At 37.9% G+C, this 22,273-nt stretch overlaps 2 protein-coding genes across 7 annotated transcripts; one reads left to right on the top strand and one right to left on the bottom strand.

The window, feature by feature from the left end:
• Window positions 1-4,140: 4,140 nt before the first annotated feature.
• TMEM126A (transmembrane protein 126A) lies at window positions 4,141-12,301 on the top strand. Its single transcript, XM_016206843.2, has 5 exons — window positions 4,141-4,225; window positions 6,414-6,546; window positions 9,154-9,347; window positions 10,337-10,451; window positions 12,065-12,301. Exons 2-5 carry the CDS (start codon window positions 6,458-6,460, stop codon window positions 12,255-12,257), a joined length of 591 nt encoding a protein of 196 aa, XP_016062329.1. The 5' UTR covers window positions 4,141-4,225; window positions 6,414-6,457; the 3' UTR covers window positions 12,258-12,301.
• A 2,316-nt stretch (window positions 12,302-14,617) lies between these two features.
• CREBZF (CREB/ATF bZIP transcription factor) lies at window positions 14,618-21,572 on the bottom strand. Of its 6 annotated transcripts, XM_016206840.2 has the most exons (4): window positions 20,241-21,572; window positions 19,953-20,030; window positions 18,819-18,887; window positions 14,618-17,048 (listed from the first exon to the last, which is right to left on the bottom strand). In XM_016206840.2, exons 1-2 carry the CDS (start codon window positions 21,311-21,313, stop codon window positions 20,015-20,017), a joined length of 1,089 nt encoding a protein of 362 aa, XP_016062326.2. In that variant the 5' UTR covers window positions 21,314-21,572; the 3' UTR covers window positions 14,618-17,048; window positions 18,819-18,887; window positions 19,953-20,014. The 6 variants fall into 6 exon arrangements, with proteins under 6 accessions (XP_016062326.2, XP_016062327.2, XP_016062325.2 ...); XM_016206841.2 differs by having other exon boundaries at window positions 14,618-15,342; window positions 16,024-20,030; XM_016206839.2 differs by having other exon boundaries at window positions 18,819-20,030.
• Between the last annotated feature and the right edge of the window lie 701 nt (window positions 21,573-22,273).

Here is a 22,273-nt window from a genome sequence, read left to right as displayed (position 1 = left end):
CACAACTCCAGCATTACTTCAGCCTCACCAGAATCTATAATCCATCGGATCCCATTACCTTTTCATTGTCCCTCACTCCCCTCACACCCTTACTGCCCTTTTCCAGCTTCAGCCACATCAATCTTTTAAAGTTTCCCAATCTCGAGGCAAAAAGAAAAAAACAAAAATGAGTCTAGCTAAAGTTGATTTTTAAATAAAGATATTGGCCTCTTGTTTTCTTTTGTGAATTTTCTGTTCATGTCTTGACCATTTGAATGTAGAAGCTCTATAAACAAAATCAAGGACAGCACCACATGATTATCTCAATCAAGGCAGAAAAAGTCAACACTGTTTTATGATAATAGATACTCAGCAAACTAGGAATAGAAGGAAACTACCCCAGCAGAATATAAGCCTCATATGAAAAGCCCATAGCTGATATTCTCAGTGGTGGAAGATTGAAAGCTTATCCTCTAAGATGAAGAACAAAGCAAGAATGACCACTCTTGCCAATACTATTCTATACAGTACTGAAATTCTAGCAAAAGTAATTAGAGAAGAAAAATAAATTGGAAAAAAAGTAAAATGATCTCTGTTCACAAATTACATGATCTTATATATAGAAAAACAAAAAAATTCCAGAAAACACTGTTACGCCTAAAAACAATTTCATCTAAGTTGCAGAATACAAAATCAGTACACAAAAATTCATTGTTTCACTACACAAACAACAATCCCATTTACTGCAGTATTAAAAAAGATAAAACTTAGGAATAAACTTAACCTATGAGGTAAAAAAAAAAAAAAAAAAAAAAAGCTTGTACACTCAAAACTACAAAACATTGCTTAAAATATCAATGAAGACAGACGTAAATGGAAAGACACCCCATGCTTGTGGACTGTAAGACTCAACATCATTAAAATGTCCATGTGACCCCAAACAATCCACAGATTCAGTGCAATCTCTATCAAAATTCCATTGGAATTTTGAAAAGCAATGGAATAGAAAAGCAATCGTAAAATTCATATGAAATTTCAAGGGACCCTGACTAGACAAAACATTCTTGAAAAAGAACAAAGATGGAAGCCTAATACTTCATGATTCAGAACATACTACAAAGCAACAGTAAGATGATGTGGTACTGGCATAAAGCTAGATATATTAACCAATGAAACAACAGACAGTCCATAAATAAATCCTTGCATATATGGCCAAATGATTTTTGACAGGGTGCCAAAACACACGGTGTTTGAAAAACTGGATATACACATGCAAAATAAAGTTGGACCTTTTCCATACTCAATATATAAAAAGTAACTCAAAATGGATTAAAGACCTAAATGTAAGGCCAAAAACTACAAATCTAGAAGACACGGGAAAAACTCAGGACACTGAATTTGAGGGTGATTTCTTTCCTATGACACCAAAACATAAACAAAAATCAAAATTAGACAAATGGGAGTACATCAAAATTAAAAAGTTGTTCAAGTCAACATAACAGAATGGAAAGGCAGCCTAAGGAGTGGGAGAATAACCCCTTATATATCTGATAAGAGGTTAATATCCAGAATATAACTCAATGACAAATAATACAATTAAAATATGGGCAAATGACTTAAATAGACATTTCTCTAAAGAATATATACAAGCCATGGCCAGTGTTGCTCAGTGGTTAGAGTGTCAGCCCAGGCACCTAAGGGTCTCGGGTTTGATTCCCGGTCAAGGGCACGTACCTGGGTTGCAGGTTGATCTGCCCTGGTTGGTCAGGGCTCATGCAGGAGACAACCAATCGACATGTCTCTCCCACATAGATGTTTCTCTCTCTCCCTCCCTCCCCCTAACTTCCTCCCTTCTACTCTCTCTAAAAATCAATGGAGAGAATATCTTCAGGTGAGGATTAACAAAAAAAAAAAGAATATATACAAATGGTCAATAAGCACATAAAAAGATGCCCAACACCACTAATTGTTAGGGACATGCAAATCAAGACCACTCTTGAGATATTTCTTCATATCCATCAGGATGGCCACTATGAAAAGAACAGAAAATAACAAGTGCTGGCAAGAATGTGATGTTGGAACCCTTGTTCACTGTTGGTAGATATATAAAATGGTGCAGCCATTATGGAAAATAGTATGGAGGTTCCTAAAAAAATTAAAATATAAATACCACATAGTCTGGCAATCTCACTTTTGGGTATATATCCAATATAATTCAAAGCAGGGTCTTGAAGAGATTTACACACCCATGTTCATTGCAGTATTATTCACAATAGCCAAGTGGTAGAAGTATCCCAAATGTCCATCAATAGATGAATGGATTAAAAATGTGTAATATATACATGTACATACATTGGAATACTATGCAGCCTTAAAAAAGAGGGAAATTCTGTCGTGTGACAAAATGGATGAACCTCAGGAACAGTATGCTTAATAAAATAAGCTAGTAACAAAAGCACTAATAATGTATGATTCTAGTCATATGGAGTATCTAAAATAGTCAAACTCATGTAAGCAGAAAATAGAAAGGTGGTTACCAAAGGCTAGGGAGAGTGGAGAGGAATAATTAGTGTTTAGTGGGTATACAGTTTCAGTGTTGCAAGATGAAAAAGTTCTAGAGATCTGTTGCAAAACAATGTGAATATATGTAACACTACGTAACTACATACTGTACTTTAAAATAGTTAACATGGTAAACTTAATGTTATGTGGTTTGCCACAGTTTTAAAAACTAAAGCAAATACCTTTTTGACATGCAAAATATAAAAGAATTAACCACCAGAAGATTTGCTTTCTAAGAAATGTTAAAGAAAGCCCGGCGGGGCATGGCTCAGTGGTTGAGTGTAGACCTAGGATCCAGGAGATTGGGGTTCGATTCCCGGTCAGCGCACATGCCCAGGTTGCGAGGTCGATCCCCAATTGGGGGCGTGCAGGAGGCAGCCGATCAATGACTCTCATCATTGATGTCTCTATGTCTCTCTCCCTCTCCTTTCCTCTCTGAAATCAATAAAGATATATTAAAAAAAAAAAAAAAAGGTTAAAGAGTATTTCAGGTGGAAGGAAAAAATTACCAGATAGAACATGGATCTATAAAAAAATAAGAGCACTGCAGATGGCAAATGTACAAACAGTTTTCCAATCGAAGCTCATGCTGACTTTCAACCTTGAAATCTAACAAGCTGTTTTTATTTTCTGTTTCACTCACCAGAGAATATTTGATATCAGATAAATCCTTCTTAGCCATGGAGTTTTGGGGGCTCTTCTCACCCTGCCCACCTCACCTTAATCTGGAATATCACTTTCTCCTCTGATAAAGCTCAATTACTTTGAAAGCAACCTTGGTAGGCACTTTTATTGGATGCTCACATATTTACAAAGTAATCAGCAAAAATGTTATTTTCCCTCCTGTTTTACAGATGAGAAAGAGGCTGCTAGGATGAGAACTGAGACGTCTTCAGAGGCTCAGTCCAAGATTTCCTTCTCCGTTGTCCTGCCCGCCCTCCAGTTTTTCCTTGGCCACACTCACGCACTCCTGCAGCTCTAAGCAGTCCTAAGCAGGGCGCCAGGGGATCCTCAGAAAATCAAGCTCCTTGTCTTGAGGTGCTGATTATCTTGAAGTGGGACGATCAACCAGATTGCAACATGGCACAGGGATCCACGGGAAAAGAGAAACTCGACGGAGCAAAGAAGTCTCAGCTCCTTTTTTTATCTCTTTTTATCCTAGTACCCACCGTAGGCCAAGGGCTGTGCTGTTGTCTTGCACCCCACGTCCACACCGTGAGGGAGGCTCTATCGGCCGGGAAGGTAAATAACGTGCCCAAGGTAGGTTTTCAGTGGAAAGGGCCGGTTTAGGGTCACCCGACTTGCATCTGGCAATGTCACACTCCGCAAAGCTCTGCCCTGGGAGGCAGGGGGGGGGTGGGACCAACATTCTCCAGGTGACTCCGAGTCCCACGGCTTACGCCCAGCATCTCCCTGGGCGGGCAGCTCCTCAGCCAGAAAGTCGTAGCTGCGCGCAACCTGCCTCCGGGAAGCCCAATCAGCGGCAACCTGCCTCCGGAGAGCCCAATCAGCGGCGACCTGCGTCCCGGGAGCCCAATCAGCGGCCGAGGCCCCGTGCCCGCCTCGGGCCGAGTCACGTGCCACCCAAAGATGGCTGCGCCCGCGCGCGTTGAGCGAAGGTTGCAGTGAACCTCGGCGGCCGAGGAAGAGCACGAAGCCCCGGCAGCTGGGAGGAGAGCAAAAGGTACTGACGTCCCCGAGAAAGAAGCGCTTCGGGAATGAGATCCCGGGACTGGGTCGGGAGGGGAGGGGTCGGCGCTATGGCGCTGACGGGCTCTTCATTTTCCACCTTAGAAGAACTTGTAAAGTAAGCCAATAGAAAAAAAAGAAGAAAAAATAATGCCTGCACATGAATTTAATCCCGGGTTTACTGCCAGTTTATAAGGTATCCTGGGGCTAACTTCCTTTTCAGAGGCCCCCTTTTCTTACTGCCTCTCTCGGAGCTATGCTGAGTGACGTGAGAAAGCGAATTCAAAAGCAGTTTGACGTGTTTGTGGTATTTAAAGGCGCCATTGTCTTTGATAGGGATTTATTATTAATAACGGGGACAAAAATGACCAACTGCGGGCTGCCGGGTCAGAACTTTTACCGAGTTAAGGACGACTTTAAATAGCCGCACCGTGGCAGTGGCAAGTTCACAGAACTCAGAACCTTACCAATATACAGAGCATAGAACAGAAAGAAAACTATGATAGTATTAGGCGGGACTTTCTGAAATAATTTCTTTTATTTCCGATATCTAAACCGTACACTTTTTATATACCGAATCTGATCGCTTTTTATGTATCGCTCCACCTCCCCCACCCCCACCCCAAGCAGAGTCGTTCAAAGCTTCTCTAGGATGGAGATTGTGTCTATCATGTTACTGTAACCAAGGCCCTCGAAAAGTTTTGAGCCCAGGATACCTAGACATGAATTTCTGAGCCTGCATTGTACTTACTAGGTTAATTTTAAGTCTAGGGATATGAAATATTAGTGCCCTGAACATTTTCCAAATGATCATATGAACCTAACAAAGTACCCTCCAAAAATCTTAAGTTACTCGGTGTCATAAATTAATCTTGTAGCAAATGAATGATAGTGAACAAAGAAAATGTAATTTCATAAAATCATGTTGTCCTGTGCGGTTATCCGTAAAGTTTTGCTTAACCCTGCTACCCTGAAATCTTGTTTAATAAGCTAAAAATCTCCGGGGGAAAAGTTACCATTCACCATTTCCCTACTCTGACATTCACCCCAACTAGTACATGGATCAGCAAACTGCTGGCTTGTGGGCCAGCTAAGCATGATATTTATATTTTTTAAATTATTTTTAAAAAGTATTCAATAAAAACCATAGGTGACCTGCAAAGCCTACAATACTATATGGACCTTTAGAGAAAAAGTTTGATCTCTGCTGTAGGGTATACTTAGAAGTGAAGTTCTTAGGTATGTCTTCTACCTACTAAATACCATATTCCTTTCCAAAGGGGTTGTACTCAAAACTGGATATAATTTGTTTCCACCTGCAGCACGAGTTACCCTACATTCTTTGGAGTAATTGAAATAGTCAGATTTTGTGTTGTTTTGTTGTTGTTTTTAGCGAACCTAGGTACACATACTGGTATCACTGTGGTTTTGTTTCCCTGATTATGAAGTTAAGCATATTTTCATGTTCATTGGCTCTTTGCCTTTCCTTTCAGTGAAATGCTCATTCAAACCTTTTGTCAATTTTTCTGTTGGGTTGCTTGGTCTTTTCTTGTTGATTTGTACTTCTTTACACATTCTGGGTACTAACTACTATTTACATATATATATGTATACTACTATTTACATATGTATATGTGTATATTGATTTCAGAGAAGGGGAGGGAGAGGGAGGGAGTTGAAATATCAATGATGAGAGAGTCATCATTGATCGGCTGTCTCCTGCACACCCCTGACTGGAGATCAAGCCCGCAACCTGGGCATGTGCCCTGACCAGGAATCAAACCACGATGTCCTGGATCCCAGGTCCTAGGTCGATGCTCAATGCTGAGCCACGCTGGGCTGGGCCTAACTACTCTTTTGTCAGTTATAGTACAAACATTTTTCCCGCACTAGTTTATCTTTATGGTGTCTGTTGATGAACACAAGTTCTTAGTTAACATTTGTTTTATGTCTTTTGGTGCTATTTGCAAATTAAATATTTTTAAGGGTTATAAAAAATATTCTGTATTCCTAGAAGCTTTATATGCTGCTTTTCATGTTCTGATTCTGTTTCACTTAGGATTGATTTTGGGGATGGGGAGGGTATAGTGTGCATGCAGATCATGAATTCAATCTATAGCTAATTCTCTTGAAATTATGGCCTTCAGAAGGCTTTTTATAAGCTCTTTTGTTTTTTTCTATAGGTATACATTACTGGAAAGTGATATTAATTTCTTTAAGGCTCAAGATGGAAAATCATGAACCAGATGATACTATGAAGGAAAACATTTTTGATATCATAACCAGAAAAATTAACCAACTTCCAGAAGCAGAAAGGTAGGAGCCCATCTTAATGGTGAATTTTCATTGATTATCTCAAATTTATTTGGTTTCTATATAAATAACAGAATGTCAGAAGGAAACTAAAACAGTTTTCTTGCCTTGAGAAAACCAAGGCCCAGCAAGATTAACCATTTAGCTCAAAGTCAAGGCTAGAATTCATGTCTTTGGGCATATATAATTATATGATGGTTCTCTTTTCCATTAGGTTTATAATCAAATGTACATTTGTGGACTTATTTAAATAGCAAAACTTTAAAAAAGCTTTTAAATTGTCTTCATTTCTACCATTATGCTTACCAGTCTAAGAGAAAGTCATTTAACACACATAGCTAGACAAGGGATCTCAGAGAATAGGATCATGGTTAAAAGATCTTTAAGATATTATTGAATAGAAAAAGTTTATGTAGGAAACATACTGATCTATGAAGACAACACTAAGTGAACTATAGTACACAGTTTCTTTTTGGGAAGTAGATTTAAGGTAGAAGAAAAAATGAAGGCCAAAAGGAAAATGCCTAGTAATCCTGGTGAGTAGTAATGGTAGGGTGGTGGCAGTTAAGGTAAAAATAGGATGGATTTGAAGTACAAAGTAGTTCCACATACCATATATTTCATTGCCACTTGTTAAATTTGGTCTTACATTTTATATGTTTAGTTCATGTGTCTAGTTATTTTGTATGTCTTGACAAAATGTCATGAGTTTCTAGTTGTATAGGTACTTTTTTGGAAAATTGGCAAAGGGTCTGCCAGATAATTTTGTACTTGCTGAATTATTAACTAAAAAATGTGACTTAAAACTATAGTAAATTAAAATCTGGTTGGGAGACAGCAAACTTGGCTACTCAGATTCCAGTTGTATACCTTGTTTTATTTGCATATTTATTTTTATCATATATGTTTTACAGCAATACCAATATATAATTTATAATATTAATATAATATGCAAAAAATATATGGGCAAATGGTTTTCCTCTGAGCATTCATTCCTATGACTAAAATAGAGATGCTATATATTGAATAGGATTGTTATGAAGATAAAATAACTTAGTATTTTAGAGGAAGGGTTGAAATTTCCCCCTCTCACAAAAATAGGTCTTTAAAATTCATGTTTTTTGTTGTTTGGTAGGTTCTTTTCTAGGTTCTCATCAATCTTTAAAAATTATCTTACATACTTTAAGTTACTAAACTGCCTCTCTCCTACTGCCATTACCATAGACTTGTGTTGTATTTCAAGTTTACATGTCTTTCATCCTCAAAATAATAAACTGAAAACAGTGAAGGTAGAAGGTAAATTTTTGTGCCTTCGGCAGCAAGTCTGCTGCCTATAGTAACATGATTGAATGGCAAGCAACATTATGCCTGCAAAGTGAAAGGTTAAGAAAAGTAATACCTTATACAATGTTGGAAGCTCAATTAGGAATTCCTAGGAAAGTTGTTTTAAGAGTGTTAAACATAGAAGTCGGAGGGGTTATTGTGAGGCTAGTTTGGCTAAGAGTAATGGGATTAGGCAAAAAACCATATATATATATATATATATATATATATATGTAAAACACATAGACACAAACAATAGTGTGGTGATAGCCAGAGGGAAAGGGGTGGTGGTGGTGGAGATGGGCAAAGGCCAGGAAAATGGAGACTGAAAGAGACTTGGCTTTGGCCAATGGGCACTCAATGCAGTGTGCAGATGATGTTTTATTGAGTTGTACACTTGAAATCTGTATGGTTTTGTGAATCAATGTCACCCCAATAAATTCAATTAAAAAAATAGTAATAAGAAATTTAAAAGATCGACACCTGTGTTGTAGGTTGCAAGGTGGTAAAGTTAAGCGGTAGGCTGAAGAGTTTGGAATATTTTCAATATCCAGCAATAATTTTAGGTATTATTTTTTGCAAAACTAAAGAATGCTCAGAACATGCATTTTGAAGTCATACATACCATAGCTTAAAAAACCACTTTTCTCAAAACATTTTTATTATTTCAATGAGTTGTTGTAAGGAACCTGGTATGGAATATCCCTTCAATGTTAGTACTCTTCCAACCCCCAATCCTGACTCTAATGCTTTTAGGGATTAAATGAAAGGAAACGTTAACTCCACCTCTTTGAATGCCTTCTGTGTATCAGGTGCTATTTAAACCGAGAGGAATTTCTTGTATTCATTGTCTTCAATTTGTTTACAGTGGGGAACACTAGTGAACTCCTTATAATGTGTTGTGCTAGAGAGGTAAGAAGTATTGGGTGTTGTCAGAACCCAGAGAGGTATCCAAATCAAGCTATTCTCTGCTATATATAGTGGGGGAGATTTCTATACTAATATCCTTTGCAAAATCACAAAGTATATTTAGCAAAACCTAAATGTATCACTGTCTCCTTAAGTGTTACCAAGTTCAGAAGCCTTTACAATAAAAATCTAATGTGAAATATAGTGACTTTTAAAGGTTTTTTTTTTAATGGAGCTATAAGGGATAACTGTTGTATCCTGTTACTCCTAAAGTTCTGGTAAGTTCTCTAACATATGCCAGAATTGAGAGCATACAAGAGCTCCCAACACACAATAGTGCCAAAGAAAACTTTACTATTTTTTTTTTCACCTACTCAGGAATGTACTTGAACACGGATCAACATATATTGGACTTAATGCTGCTCTCTGTGGCCTAATAGCAAACAGTCTTTTTCGGCGCGTCTTAAATGTGACACAGGCTCGTATAGCTGCTGGTTTACCAATGGCAGTGATCCCATTTTTGACAGCGGACGTATCCTACAAAGGTTTTATAAGTTTACCGTTGAATACAGGTAAATCCTATTCACTATTACCAGAGTTTGCTTTGGTATATATTTCTACCCTACATTCTTAAAATGGCAGTTCATGTTAGGATGGCCTACCAAACAAGTGCACATACACAGCAGTTCTTAACACTTTCCTTCATCTAATTTATCTTTTCCACAGTGCTTAGAATAAAAAGTATTTGGAAACTTAATTTTTTTTTTAAAATGCTGACCACCTTAGTTAAAAAAAAAATCTGCAGAGAACTTTCTTTATGGGAATAAAACTCTAAGTAGTAAATCTCTCAAAGTACTTGATGTACATACAAGAATTATTAAATGTATGGAGACTTGATTTCCTTTCGACAGTTTACCGTATGTGCTGAGTGCTTTGAGTATAGCTAATCATGAAAAAGGTTTTGATTAATGATTTGAAATAAAAGTATTACAAGGGATGGTTGGGAAGGAGGCAGTCCATTTAAGTTCTTTTCTGCTAAGTGTTGCTCTAAATTTGTTTAAACTGTTTGAGTATTTTGCTTAAATCCCTATAATCAGTGTGAAAAGAACTTTTATGATCCAGGGAAGCCTATTGCCCAGTGAACTGAGCAGACTGACTGAGGAAAACTTAAGTTACAACTTAGCTTTCTATTTTTAATATACTTTACACTAATTTGGAAATGAAGAATTTCATAAAGTCACTATATAAGTATAAATTGTAAAAATTCCCATGGATTAAAAAAAGTTTAATACAAGTGCAGCAAGCTATGAGTGTAAACTGAGATTATATTCAATCAAGTTCATAACAAATTAGAAATTTTTCCTAAGGTGGTTAATCAGTTACTCCTAGGTGTTTTAGGTTATCTGTACATGTAATTATACCTTTTAACATGCCTTGCAGAATTGCATTTGCTTACTGCCTGAAAATTGAGTCTCTGTGATTCATATAAGGGGACCTTGCATTCTTTAAATGTTTGCTTGACTATCATGACCTTCATTTCCAGAACTATTTTATTTCCTAGGTGATTTGAATTGTGAAACCTGTACCATAACACGAGGTGGATTGGTTGGACTTGTTTTTGGTGGTCTGTACCCTGTTTTCTTGGCTATACCTGTGAATGGTGGCCTAGCAGCCAGGTAGGATCATTTTCTCATTATCATTGAAAAACTTCAGTAATATATAAATGATTACCTAGAAAACATTTAACTTAAAATAGCAAATACGTTTTCTAAGGAATGTTACCTTTTGATTTGAAAAAGTTAAGACTTGTTTTTTCCCTTTTTTTTTTTTTTTTTTTACTGTATTTACAAGTTTCTTTTTTTTTTTGGATTTTTGGAGTTCACATATAAGTGGTATCATAGAGTATTTGTCTTTCTCTATCAGACTTACGTCAGTTGACAAAATGTCCACAAGGTATCCATGTTGTTGCAAATGACAGATTTCCATCTTTCTCATGGCTAAATAATATTCCATTGCATATTATACCACATCTTCTTTATCCATTCACCCATTGACAGGCACTTAGGTTGTTTCCATATCTTGACTATTATGAATAATGCTACAATAAATATGAGAATGCATATATCTCTTCGCTATCCTATTTTCATTTCCTTTGGGTATATTCCCCGAAGTAGAATTGCTGGATAATATAGGTAGGTTTGTTTGTTTGTTTGTTTATGTAACTCCATACTGTTTTCTTTTTATTTATTTGTTTCTTTATCTTTATTGTTGAGACCATTACAGATGTCTCCCTTTTAACCCCACTAATCCCCTCCACTCTACATCCATCCCACCCCCAGGCCCTCCCCACACCAATGTCCACATCCATGGGCCATGTCCATAAACATACAAGTTTCTTGATTAATGTCTCCCTACCTACACCCCCCCTCCCCACCTTCTGTCTGAGATCCCTGTTTGTTCCAAGCGTCTATGTTACTGGATCCACTTTGTTCATCAGTCTATTTTGTTTATTATATTCCACATATGAGTGAGATCATTTGGTACTTGTCTTTCTCTGACTGGCTCATTTCACTTAGCATAATACTCTCTAGTTCACTCCGTGCTGTGCCAAAGGTCCTTCTACTTCACAGCCGCATAGTACTCCATGGTGTAAATTTGCCACAGCTTTTTTATCCATTCATCTACTGATGGGCACTTGGGCTGTTTCCAAACCTTAGCTATTGTGAATTGCGCTGCTATGAACATAGGGGTGCATAAGTTCTTTGTGATTGGTGTTTGGGTTCCTTAGGATATATTCTTAAGAATTTGAAAACAGTTCTAGAAATTTATCACACTGTACCTCTTGGGTATATAGTTCCAGTTGTTAACCTTAATTTACAGTTTAGGTTAATTTACAATTTACAAAGCCGCGAGTAATACTATTCTAGCATTAAAACCATGTTATTTATACACACACACACACACACTCACTCACACTGTTCGTAAGAATTTAAGCATTCCCACTAAAGGAAAACTCCATCAGAAAATGTCTAGCTATAAGTCTTCTACTCCAAAACTGTTATTCTCTAATGAACTTATATCAAGCAGTCTATGCTATATGAGCCTCCGGAGATGAACTGGAGAAAGAGGCAAAAAAATTACCCCCAAAGGGACAGTTTTTAGGACTCATAGTAGCAGTGCCTTAATATTTACCTAAACTAGTCAAGACTTCTGGGATTAATACATATATTGTACATTGGTTTGCCACGACAGTCTTCCCCAGTGAACTGCTCTCAATGTTTTCTTACAGGTATTCCTCAGCCCTGCTACCAGAGAGAGGAAACATCTTAACCTACTGGATCAGACTTTCTAAGCCTATCTTTAGAAAGATGTTATTTCCCATTTTGCTCCAGACTGGGTTTGCAGCATACCTTGGTTCTAGACAATATAAACTACTTATAAAGGCTCTTCAATTACCTGAACCTGGCCTAGAATTTCAGTGATTGTTAAGCAAATGTGTACACAAAAATAAATCTGTAAGAATAAACTATGTCTACTGTATGAATAAACAAGACTTAAAATTTATCACATGAGGTACAACTCCTGAGACCTACAACAAAAGGCTTCACAGGGCAACAAAAGGCTTAAAACCACTAAAGGCTACCAACTTAAACAAGAGCATAACTTCTTGTTTGCCCAATAGTATCTCTCCACCACTCTTGCTCTTTGCCTTTAAATTAGGCAGAGTTTGATCTTTAACACAGAAAAAAACAAACATGAAACAGTTTCCAATAAAGACTTCATAAAGAATCCAAACAGGAATGAAAATGGGGGGTGGAGTGGGAGTATCAGTATACTACAGCAAATGTTATTTACACTTCATTTTCCCAATTCACTGTTTTCATTGGTATTATAAATCCATAGAATCTTAGAACATATTTATTAACCTTCCTTACAGAGGGACCAATTCCAGTATTCTTTACAGGTGGTTATTCAGGCTCAACTTGAGCTCTCCTAAAGTTACATGCTTCAAAAGTCAAAAGTCACCTATTTATAAGCTATATTCTTATAAGATTGAGGCTGATCTTATCTTTGAAGTTTCCATCTAGTATGGAATAGTTCTTCTGGAATCACAGATCTCAGTCTTTTTTTTTTTTTAAGCTGTGTGACGTTAAGCAAGTTAACGAGCCCCTCTCTAGCCCTCAGTGTTCATCATTAACCTCACTCAGGATTGGTATTACGTAACATGTAATTTGCCTAACGTAGCACCTGATGGTATCAGGCACTCACATGGTAGCCATTTTCTTACTATTGCTCCTGGTTTTGTCTGCTGAAATATCCTAATCTTTCCTCATTTCCTAAAATAGATTATTTAAATTTTAGAAGTAACCTATTGTGTTCCCCTTCCTAAAACTTTTGATCTCAGTTCTTTAAACCATTTTGTGACAGCACCTAAATCAGTACTGTCCAACAGAACTTTATGTAATATTTTATATCTGACTTACATTAGCTATTGAGCACCTGATATGTGTCTAATGCAACTGAATAACTGAATTGTAAATTTTAATTAAGTTTTTAGCCACGTGTGGCTAAAGTCTAAAGTACTGGACAGTACCTATTTAGACCAACACTTTTCTGATGAAACAAGCCAGTTGTACCAAATAAGATATTAAGTGATATCATAGATCATTTCACAAGCATTTAACTATTCCTTCTAAACATAGTGACATAACTGTTGTGATCTTATGCTACTTAAAATTGTATCAAAGGAGAATGTAGCCTGTCACCTAGAAGCACCTTCGTGAAATAGGCTTTCAATGTCGCTAAGAAAGCAGTGCAACGGAAGATTAAAATTTAAATGAAATTTTAAAAATACATTTTCAATCTTTCAGAAAGCAAAGATGCCTTGTTTTATCAGCAGGTACTTAAAATGTGTTATACAAGAAATAACCCCAATTAGGAGGCAAAAGATTCTGTTTTACTGTGGATAGTCCCACTGGATTACAGAATTATGGATTTTTCTTGATTCCTTTTTGGATTTTCTCAGTTTTCTGTAATTAATATGCTTTATTTTTACAACTAGAAAAAAATATATATAATTTAAAAGGAAAGCACTTACCTATTTCACAAGCTAAAATGTCAAGGTAAAGCTATGACCCCAAGTTATATATTTTATCTGCATTCTGTCAGCTTTATTTAAAGCAGAGTTCTACTTAAATCACAATGAAAAAAACACTGAAAAATAATTCCTGACTTCAAAAATAAGAAACCCAAATTACTAAATTAGACTCCTTAAAAGCAGAGAATAATCAACTTGGATAATTTGAAACCCACTGATGCAACTAAATTGGTACAAATTGTTTCCTTACATATCCTTAAACATTCCCACAGTATTTACTCCCTATCATACCATCTGTAAATGAATAAAAGAATTCACAATGGTATCAAGATTTTTTTCTAATGTGTCCTTTATACCATGTATTTCTTAAATCATCTTTTCAATTAATAGAAACGCACAACATAAGAGAATGTTATTTTAAACCGGTTGCTATAGCCCGGCCGGTGTGGCTCAGCAGTTGAGCACTGACCTATGATCCAGGAAATCATGGTTTGATTCCCAGTCAGGGCACATGCCGGGGTTGTGGGATCGATCCCCACATCATTAATGTTTCTCTCTCTCTCCCTCTCCTTTCCTCTCTCTGAAATCAATAAAGATATGTATATTTAAAATAATAAGTAAATAAATCTGTTGCTATAAATCAAACCAAAATTTTTGATCAGGGGGCAGATAAGTGACATAAATCTGCATTTTAATTTAAGGAAACAGTCATCTGTAGCAAAGACCTAAAGAACACTGCCTCAGTCAGGAAAACGGTTTTTAATATTTCAGTTCAGTGACAGCAAACAATTTAAATCTGTCATTTACAATTTATAGTTATTTGGCTTTAAAAAGGGTTCATATATTCTACTTAAATTAATATAAATTTGTAAACCCCAAACTATAAGTACATTAAAATCCAGAGGGGGTCTAGGAAAATGACCTCAATGGTTATAGAATAGGAAAGATACAAAATTTGAAGGCACATTCTAAAGGAAGTTGGCCCACCAATAAAATTCAAATCTTTGCATATTAGCAGAACTACACACATGTTCAAAATGCCATTAGTGGCTAGATTTTAAAATTAGGTTAACAAAATTGAGAAAAACATTCTCATCAAAACAGGTAATTTCAGGTGAACAAAATTTTAAAAATTATTAAAGTCTGTTGTGAACTGGCTTCTTTTTAAAAATGGGGAAATACCTGAGTAAGAAATCTTGAATGTACAGATTGGGAAAAAGTTAAAAAACCAGAAATGAAAACACCATTATCAGTAACTAAAGCAATGAAAAAGTCGAGTTAGAGAACAACTATCAACCTATATCTAAAAAAAAAGAAAAAAAATCAAATTTTCTCTAATTTTACGTGATTTATGTTCCTAATGATAATTTACTTTCTGAAATAAAATTTAAAATACCTCGTTTAATTTTTCTTTACTTCAAAACTGAAAGTAAATGACCATCTGCAGTCTAGGTCGGTCAGAGTTCAATCTGAAATTATAAGACAATAGGGAGTAACTGGTGAACAGAGTATGTAAGTATTCAAGTTCAAATATGTGAAATATACTGTGCTGGCCAAACAAAACACTCTACAAGCTTCTAATGAAAGACCTCCCCATCTTTTATTCCTGGCTTAAGTGGTAACTACCTGGCTTCTGAAGGAAAAACAGCACAGTAAAACATAAAAATATAAACATTTGGGACGGTCTCAAAACTTTGCATTGATAAGGAGTCTGGGAGAAAAACTAAAAACTTGAAAATATTTTACTACCTAGTTATCAGATTGTTTAACTTAAAAACTTGACCAAGTTAGTAAGATATTAAACTAAACCTTTAAAATGCTAAACTTGGTAATCACATATTTTAAAAGATAATTACTCATTATCACTGACTGAATTATCCACTCCATGTTCCATCAAAGGGGGATAGCTGATGCCTAATCATTGGTTGTGGAATTATAACCAGCTGTACTGTTTGTGCTGTAAAAGCATCCATACAGTTATAAGCCACTGGGAATACTCTTTGCTACCAGGCATCACAAACATTGAATACACTTAGAATACAAGAAACTGAGTGGATTTAATAGGTTTTGTATAATACCATACAATAACCAAAATGTATAGTTATCATAAATTATTCTGGGAAGAAAAGAAAAAAGAGGCTATGTCCTACCATTTCCCACTTCTCCCTGCGTACTTCCCAAATGTAAGATAGCACAGCTCGGTCTAGACCAGGTAAAAGAATGTATTAACATAATCCAACAAAAATGAAATAAAACAATCCAGAGTTTTGAGTGTTTTTCCACACTGTAATAAACTGGAAAAATGTTTCCATTAAGTAAAACAACCGTATTCCATGAAAAAGCCACTCCCATCATCCAAAATACTAAAGCCCTTACATAACACTAGAGAAACTTTAATTTATATAAAACAGTAGAAACTAGTATACCATTCATTAGGAACCTCAAAATATTCAAAAAATTTTGTGTCAAGTACTCCGAGAAAGCTCAAGAAGCCAAAACCTCAGAATCTGCACACATCCTGGTATTACCCTGAATTGCAATTAACTACCCACACATTTAATCATAAATCAACTTTTTCAAAGATATACAGACAATGCTTCTATTTAAAAAGATTCCTCTTCATAGTTAAGGACTTTACATTAACTTTCACATTCTACTTGGCAAGATCTGTCTGTACTTCAGATTATCTCCCATGTTCCAGGACATAAATACAAACTCATGATATGCCTGTGATCAGTGATGGCTTGTTTATGCAATTCTACTCCACTAAATATAATTCCATAGAATGTGCTCTTGATTATGTAAAGAATCTAATTCTCCTTGATGAAATACTATAATTCTCTTCTCCAATGGTTACAATTTTTAAAAAGGTATGCGAAGAACTGAGTATCACTCCTATGAAAGACAAAAAAAAAGGTATAATTTTGTTCCAAAATTAACTTAGTCTCAAGTATTTCTATTAAGTCTTTCAAGGATTCCAGAGAATCTTTTCATATCTCCATTTCTGGAAAGTGAAACCAGTATAGAAGTAATTTGGGAACTTGAAAATGGCATTCATTTTTTTCAGCAGATGCCAAATTTTTGACCGACATGGCTCCCACAATTACTTTGTTACCATCAGTCCAGTCAGTTAACAGGTTGTAGGAAAAGATTCACTTTTGCAGACACTGCTAAGCTGTTTAAAGAGAAGAGAGAGAGATTAATTTAGTGATTATAAAATGTACAAGTATTTAAAATATTTTGAACACTTTTTGTTGGCTTATATCAGAGGTGTGACTACATTTTAACAAACATGGACATTTTTGTTAAGTCAGGTCAAGGAAGTGCAGAAACAGTACGTCAATATGATAGAAGCAGTAGGTCAATATGATGTGTTAGTTCAATTAATGTATGAATTCCTGTCACCATCAGAAGACAAATATTAAAAAGCTACATCTTTAATCTAGTTCTATATCATTTTGCCATAGAGGCAAAATTAGGAGGGGGGAAAAAAAAGGTTGTCCAATACTAAATTGTTTTCATTCATTACAGTAAATAGAGCCAAACCGGAAAATTTCAAAACAATCCATATATCCCAGAAATCTCCTTTACACAACTATTATTCACCAAAACACAATTTTCTAAAAATAGTAAGACAACAGTTTCATATTAATAACTTTTTTAATTAACAAGTAGTGAATAGGACACTTTAAGATATTGCTTACTACATACTAAAACACATCTGTTGTAAATTCAGAAACTCAAACATTTACAGTAAAATGTGCTTACACATAAATATGACCAAATTTATTTAACGCCCCTGTTAGATAGGTCCTAAATACATGCAATACCATGTAAAAACAAGACTATGAAGTTGATGTAAAAATGACAAAAATCACTGAGTCACCAAAATTAGGAAAAAAAAGAAAATGAAATGGAAACTAAGAAAAGACAGTTGCAAACATAAGTAACCTAACAAAGCAGCTTTAAAAATAGGCGATACTAATCTCCTCTTTCAAAAGTTCTTAATCAAGTATTTTCGAAAACTGCCATTTATAAAATGACATTCTAAAAATCTACACTTGGAATTTCAAAGCATCCCAATTCAGAAAGCTTTTGACTACTGTTTTCCCCCAGCCCCAACTTCAAATAATGCAGGGAAAGCATTGACATTAGGAAGAAAATATTCCAAGGAATTGGTATAATTTTTAGAAAAACGCATTTACTGCTTCCAGAACCTTTACGACCCACAGTCAGCATTAACAACAATCATTTTTCCTATTCTCATCCATTATTTTTCAATGTCATATTAGAGATGAAAAAATTCTTTGAGCCCATAACTGAAAGATCAACAAACCTGGTTTTATTAATGACACCATATTTTTGTCATTGGTACTGCACAAAATTATATACAAAGAAATATATACAAAATGTTCAAGTATTAATTAAATTTCAATTCAAGGCTTCTGTTTCAAAAATCTACATTTAACATATTCCATAAAGATAGCACAAATTAGTCATTTCAAATAATTTTTCCAACTACTTTTGGTTTATATATATATATATATATGAATAATTCAGTAGGCACTAAAAATCCATGCAGCTGCATCGTGAGGGGCTTGCTTCTGCACTTAGGTAAAAGCAGGTTCATCACTCCAGGTTGTGAGTTTGGCTACTACCCATTCATGCTCAAGTGCAGTAGATGATTTTACAAAATTGTTGTGATGCACTGGAAACCAGAGACCAAGTTAGGTCTCAAATAGTATTATCTAGCAACAAAACATTTACAGTTGTGCAAGAACAACGATTCCATTTTCATAACCAAACAACAACAAAATAAAACATTTTGTGAGTAAGATAACTTACATCTTTGGACTGCTGGAAAAACTTTTTAATTATGAACATTTTAAAAGAAAAGACAGCAGAAGCCCTGATATTACCTCTTTTTCCTCATTTCTTATACTACCTTTTAAAATAAAGCAGGAAATGTGGCCAGCAGCTGGTCCCGTCTCTTCTGCCCCAACAGCTGTATCCACTTTAGCACAAAGAAAAACAAGGATGCTAAATAGGTATATACTTTATCAAACAGTGATGTTTCACAAAGAATTTCTTAATGCCTCTTACACCGAAGGCCACCGTAACTCAATTTATAAAACTGGACGATAGATAACAGAGAACTTCAAGGGAAGAATACATCCCATCTTTTGAAAAAGTGTCAATCTTGTCATTAAGTAGCCAGAACCACTCAATTTTTAAAATGCCTTTGAAATATGGAAAATAAGATTCTTTGTGAAGCCTCACTTTACATGTTTTCATTCACATTTCACAACCTTCAAAATCGAATCATACATAAATTTAACCTAAAATTTTAATACAACAAAAATAAAGGTGTTCAACAATTTATTCATACTCAGTGATAGGGTAATCACTGTGCTGGTTCTCAAAGAAACATTTCATTAACCATTCTTATTCTTCCTTCAATTAACTAACACAGGGGTCTGATATGCCTGTTAATTTCCATTTCTCTAATGGTGAGATATTAAAATCTGTTAATCTGAATATTGTAGTTCTAGATCTTCTACTTAAAACTAAAAGGCATTCTTGAATATTTAAGTTATTTTGTCGTCACTTCCAGCAAAATAACTATCTCATTTGTGCATGCCCCAAACACTTGTCAACCTCTGAAAAGTTGCTCTAAATACTGGAATTCCAATTTGCATCTTGTACAACTCGGAACTTCCATTTAACTTCACCTGTTTCACTGTCTCCAAACTGTATCTCTATTAGCAGCTTTCAGTGTACAGTTGGAATCGATGTCATCCAAGGCCATGTCCACACTGGGGACAGAAGAGCTAGGTACGCGCAAGTCTGAACAAGGGGATACATTAACAGCTATTTCAACCATAAGAAACATCTTAAATACATTATTGACCAGCACAAGTCTGTTTCCAGGGTGGACAGGGCCCAAATTAGATTCCCCTCCCGCCTTCCAAAAAAGAAAAAAAAAAAAAAAATCACACACACACAAAATTGAGATGTTGCCCATTAAAGTAGACTAAGCAGCAGAGCATGAGCGTTACGTGAAGAGATGGAACCTTACCAGGTTGTGAGGCGGGAACGACTGTTCTGTAACCCCTACAACGGAGCCTGGCAGGAAGGAAATCACCTAAAAAAGAAACTGTCAGAGAGATTTAATAGTCACATGTTATCATTGGGAGCTGGTTACAGTGTCACATTCATGCTTTTAGCTAAACACTTAAAAGACTCAATATTACTTTTTTTCCTCCTGAAATGTGTCCAGTGACGATGTCCCACTAAGGTGTTTTTACATGGTGTAAGGGAGCTGAAAGGGGTAAACGCGGATAAAGAGCAGATTACTTGACCCTACATTTTCAGAGAAGACGACGCCTTCCGGGCGCACGCCGAGCAGAACTCCACCGACACCTTATCCTTGTCCACATGAAGACACACTCCTCCGGCCGAGTCGTCCTCTTCCAGCAGGTCCTGCTGCTGCTGCTTTCCCACCGGCAAAGCGTAGTCATGGTCACCGGCGGGCGAGTCTCTGAAGAGTGAGGTGGTCAGCCGCAGTCCCACGCCGCTCAGCCGGCTCAGCAAGCGAGCCAGTCCGGTCTCGTTGGCCAGGACGGCCCGTAGGTAGCGACTCTCCTCCTGCAGTGCCTGTACGCGCTTGCCCAGCTCCCGATTCTCGGCCCGCAGCTCCTGGTTCTCGGCGGCCAAGCCCCGGACTCGACTCTCCAGCCCCATCACGTACTCCTTCTTCTTCAGCCGATTAAGACGGGCCGCGGCCGCCGCCGCCTTCCGGGGACTCTTTGTCGCCGCCTGGTTGCTGTCAGTGCCGCTGCTGCTGCCGCCTCCTCCGGGGGACTTTCTCCGCCTCTTTTCGCCGCTGCCACTGTCACTGCCGCTGCTGCTGCAGCCTCCGATACCATTTAACAGCCTCTGCAGCAGGTCAGAAAAGCGCTGCATCTCCGCAGCTGCCGACTCGTCGTCGTCGTCCCCTCTCCATAGGCCGCCGCTATCCGAGCCTCCGCCGGACGAGGAGAGAGGCCCGGGCGAGCTGAGGCCCGGTTCCAGGTGCCAGTCCGGTTGCCGGGGGTCCAGCAGATCCGCCAGTTCCAGCCCGGACAGAAAGTCCATGTCCTCCGTCTCCTCCCCGGGGACGCTGGCGATCGCCTCCTCCTCCATCTCCTCTGGAGAGGGCGCGCGCTCCGCCGCGCCGCCGCGGCCCCCCCTCCCGTCCTCCAGCTCGCCCTCGTCGCCGCGCGGCCGCTCACGGCCGGGAGACCTGGAGGCCTCCGTCTCCTCCTCCGCCGCTGCCGCCGCCGCCGCCCGGGTCAAGTCCGGGGGCAGCGAGCAGGTGGAGGCCTGCGCCGGGCTCTCGCTGCGGGCTGGGGAGTCGGTGCCCGAGGCCGCCAGCAGTTTGGTCAGGCTGTGCCTCATGGGGCCCAGCGGCGGGCCCACGTAGGCCCCGGCCTCGCCGACCGGGCCTCGCGGGCCCCAAGGACCTCAGGCCCCAGCGCGGGCAACCTGTGAGCGAGCTGGCCAGGACGAAATGAAGGGAAGGTCCGAGTCGCCTCCCGCCCCACTTGGCTGGGCGACCCCCCACGCCCAGGCGGTGGGAGGGAAGAAGCGCTGAGGCGGAGAGGCCCGGCGATGACTCGCCCGCGCCACCCAGACAACGGCCTGGCCGGAAGTCGGTCGGTCTGGCCCCAGCCCCTCCCACGGCATTCTGCGCTCCACCGGGCTCCTAGTATCGCGAGAGTTCAGGAAGGTCTGGATGCGAGTAATTCCAGATTTCCAGTGATGTCATAGTAACAGCGGCAAAAATAACTACAAAACCGGGAGTTTATTGAAAAGAAGGTCTCTCTGTATTCCCCTTCCACTTCCAGTGAAAGAATGGGTCTTTTAGATACCAGCTTTGGAATAAGTTTAGAGTTCTGGATTTCTCTGGAATTTAAGACTGGTGATCAGATCCCTCTTAAAATTACTCCTTTCCCCTTTATAATACACGATCTTTTCACTCCACCACTTATAGAGTACTAGAAGAAAAACGGTAAATAAATAATCCATATATAATTTAAATTTTCCAAGTTTTTCTTATAAAAACTTCCAAACATACAGAAGATAGTACAGTATTCACTCTAATTCAACCCAATACCCAGGCTGAACAATTCAGCAATCAACGTTTTGCCATATGTGCTTTACCTGCATAGAAGTATTTGTAAAACATAATTATTTTTTTGTCGACTCATCCCAAAATTGCAGACGAGATACACCACCCCAACATACTTCAGTATGCATCTCTAAAAATAAGGACATTCTCTTTTATAATCATAATACTGTTATCAGGCCTTGAGAAAAGTGACAATCATTTGCTAATAGTATTACCCAGGCCCTATT

The sequence above is a fragment of the Miniopterus natalensis genome, chromosome 11 (genome assembly GCF_054644295.1).
Source record: "Miniopterus natalensis isolate mMinNat1 chromosome 11, mMinNat1.hap1, whole genome shotgun sequence".
Taxonomy (NCBI): Eukaryota; Metazoa; Chordata; class Mammalia; order Chiroptera; family Miniopteridae; genus Miniopterus; species Miniopterus natalensis.
The sequence above is the reverse complement of the archived record's forward strand: the minus strand, read 5'-3'. Positions and strand labels throughout refer to the sequence as shown.

Coding starts and splice junctions, on each gene's coding strand:
- CREBZF (XM_016206836.2), bottom strand. CDS start 21,313: ATGAGGCACAGCCTGACCAAACTGCTGGCGGCCTCGGGCACCGACTCC.
- TMEM126A (XM_016206843.2), top strand. CDS start 6,458: ATGGAAAATCATGAACCAGATGATACTATGAAGGAAAACATTTTTGAT. Junction 6,547..9,153: donor CAACTTCCAGAAGCAGAAAG/GTAGGAGCCCAT, acceptor TCACCTACTCAG/GAATGTACTTGAACACGGAT. Junction 10,452..12,064: donor AATGGTGGCCTAGCAGCCAG/GTAGGATCATTT, acceptor GTTTTCTTACAG/GTATTCCTCAGCCCTGCTAC.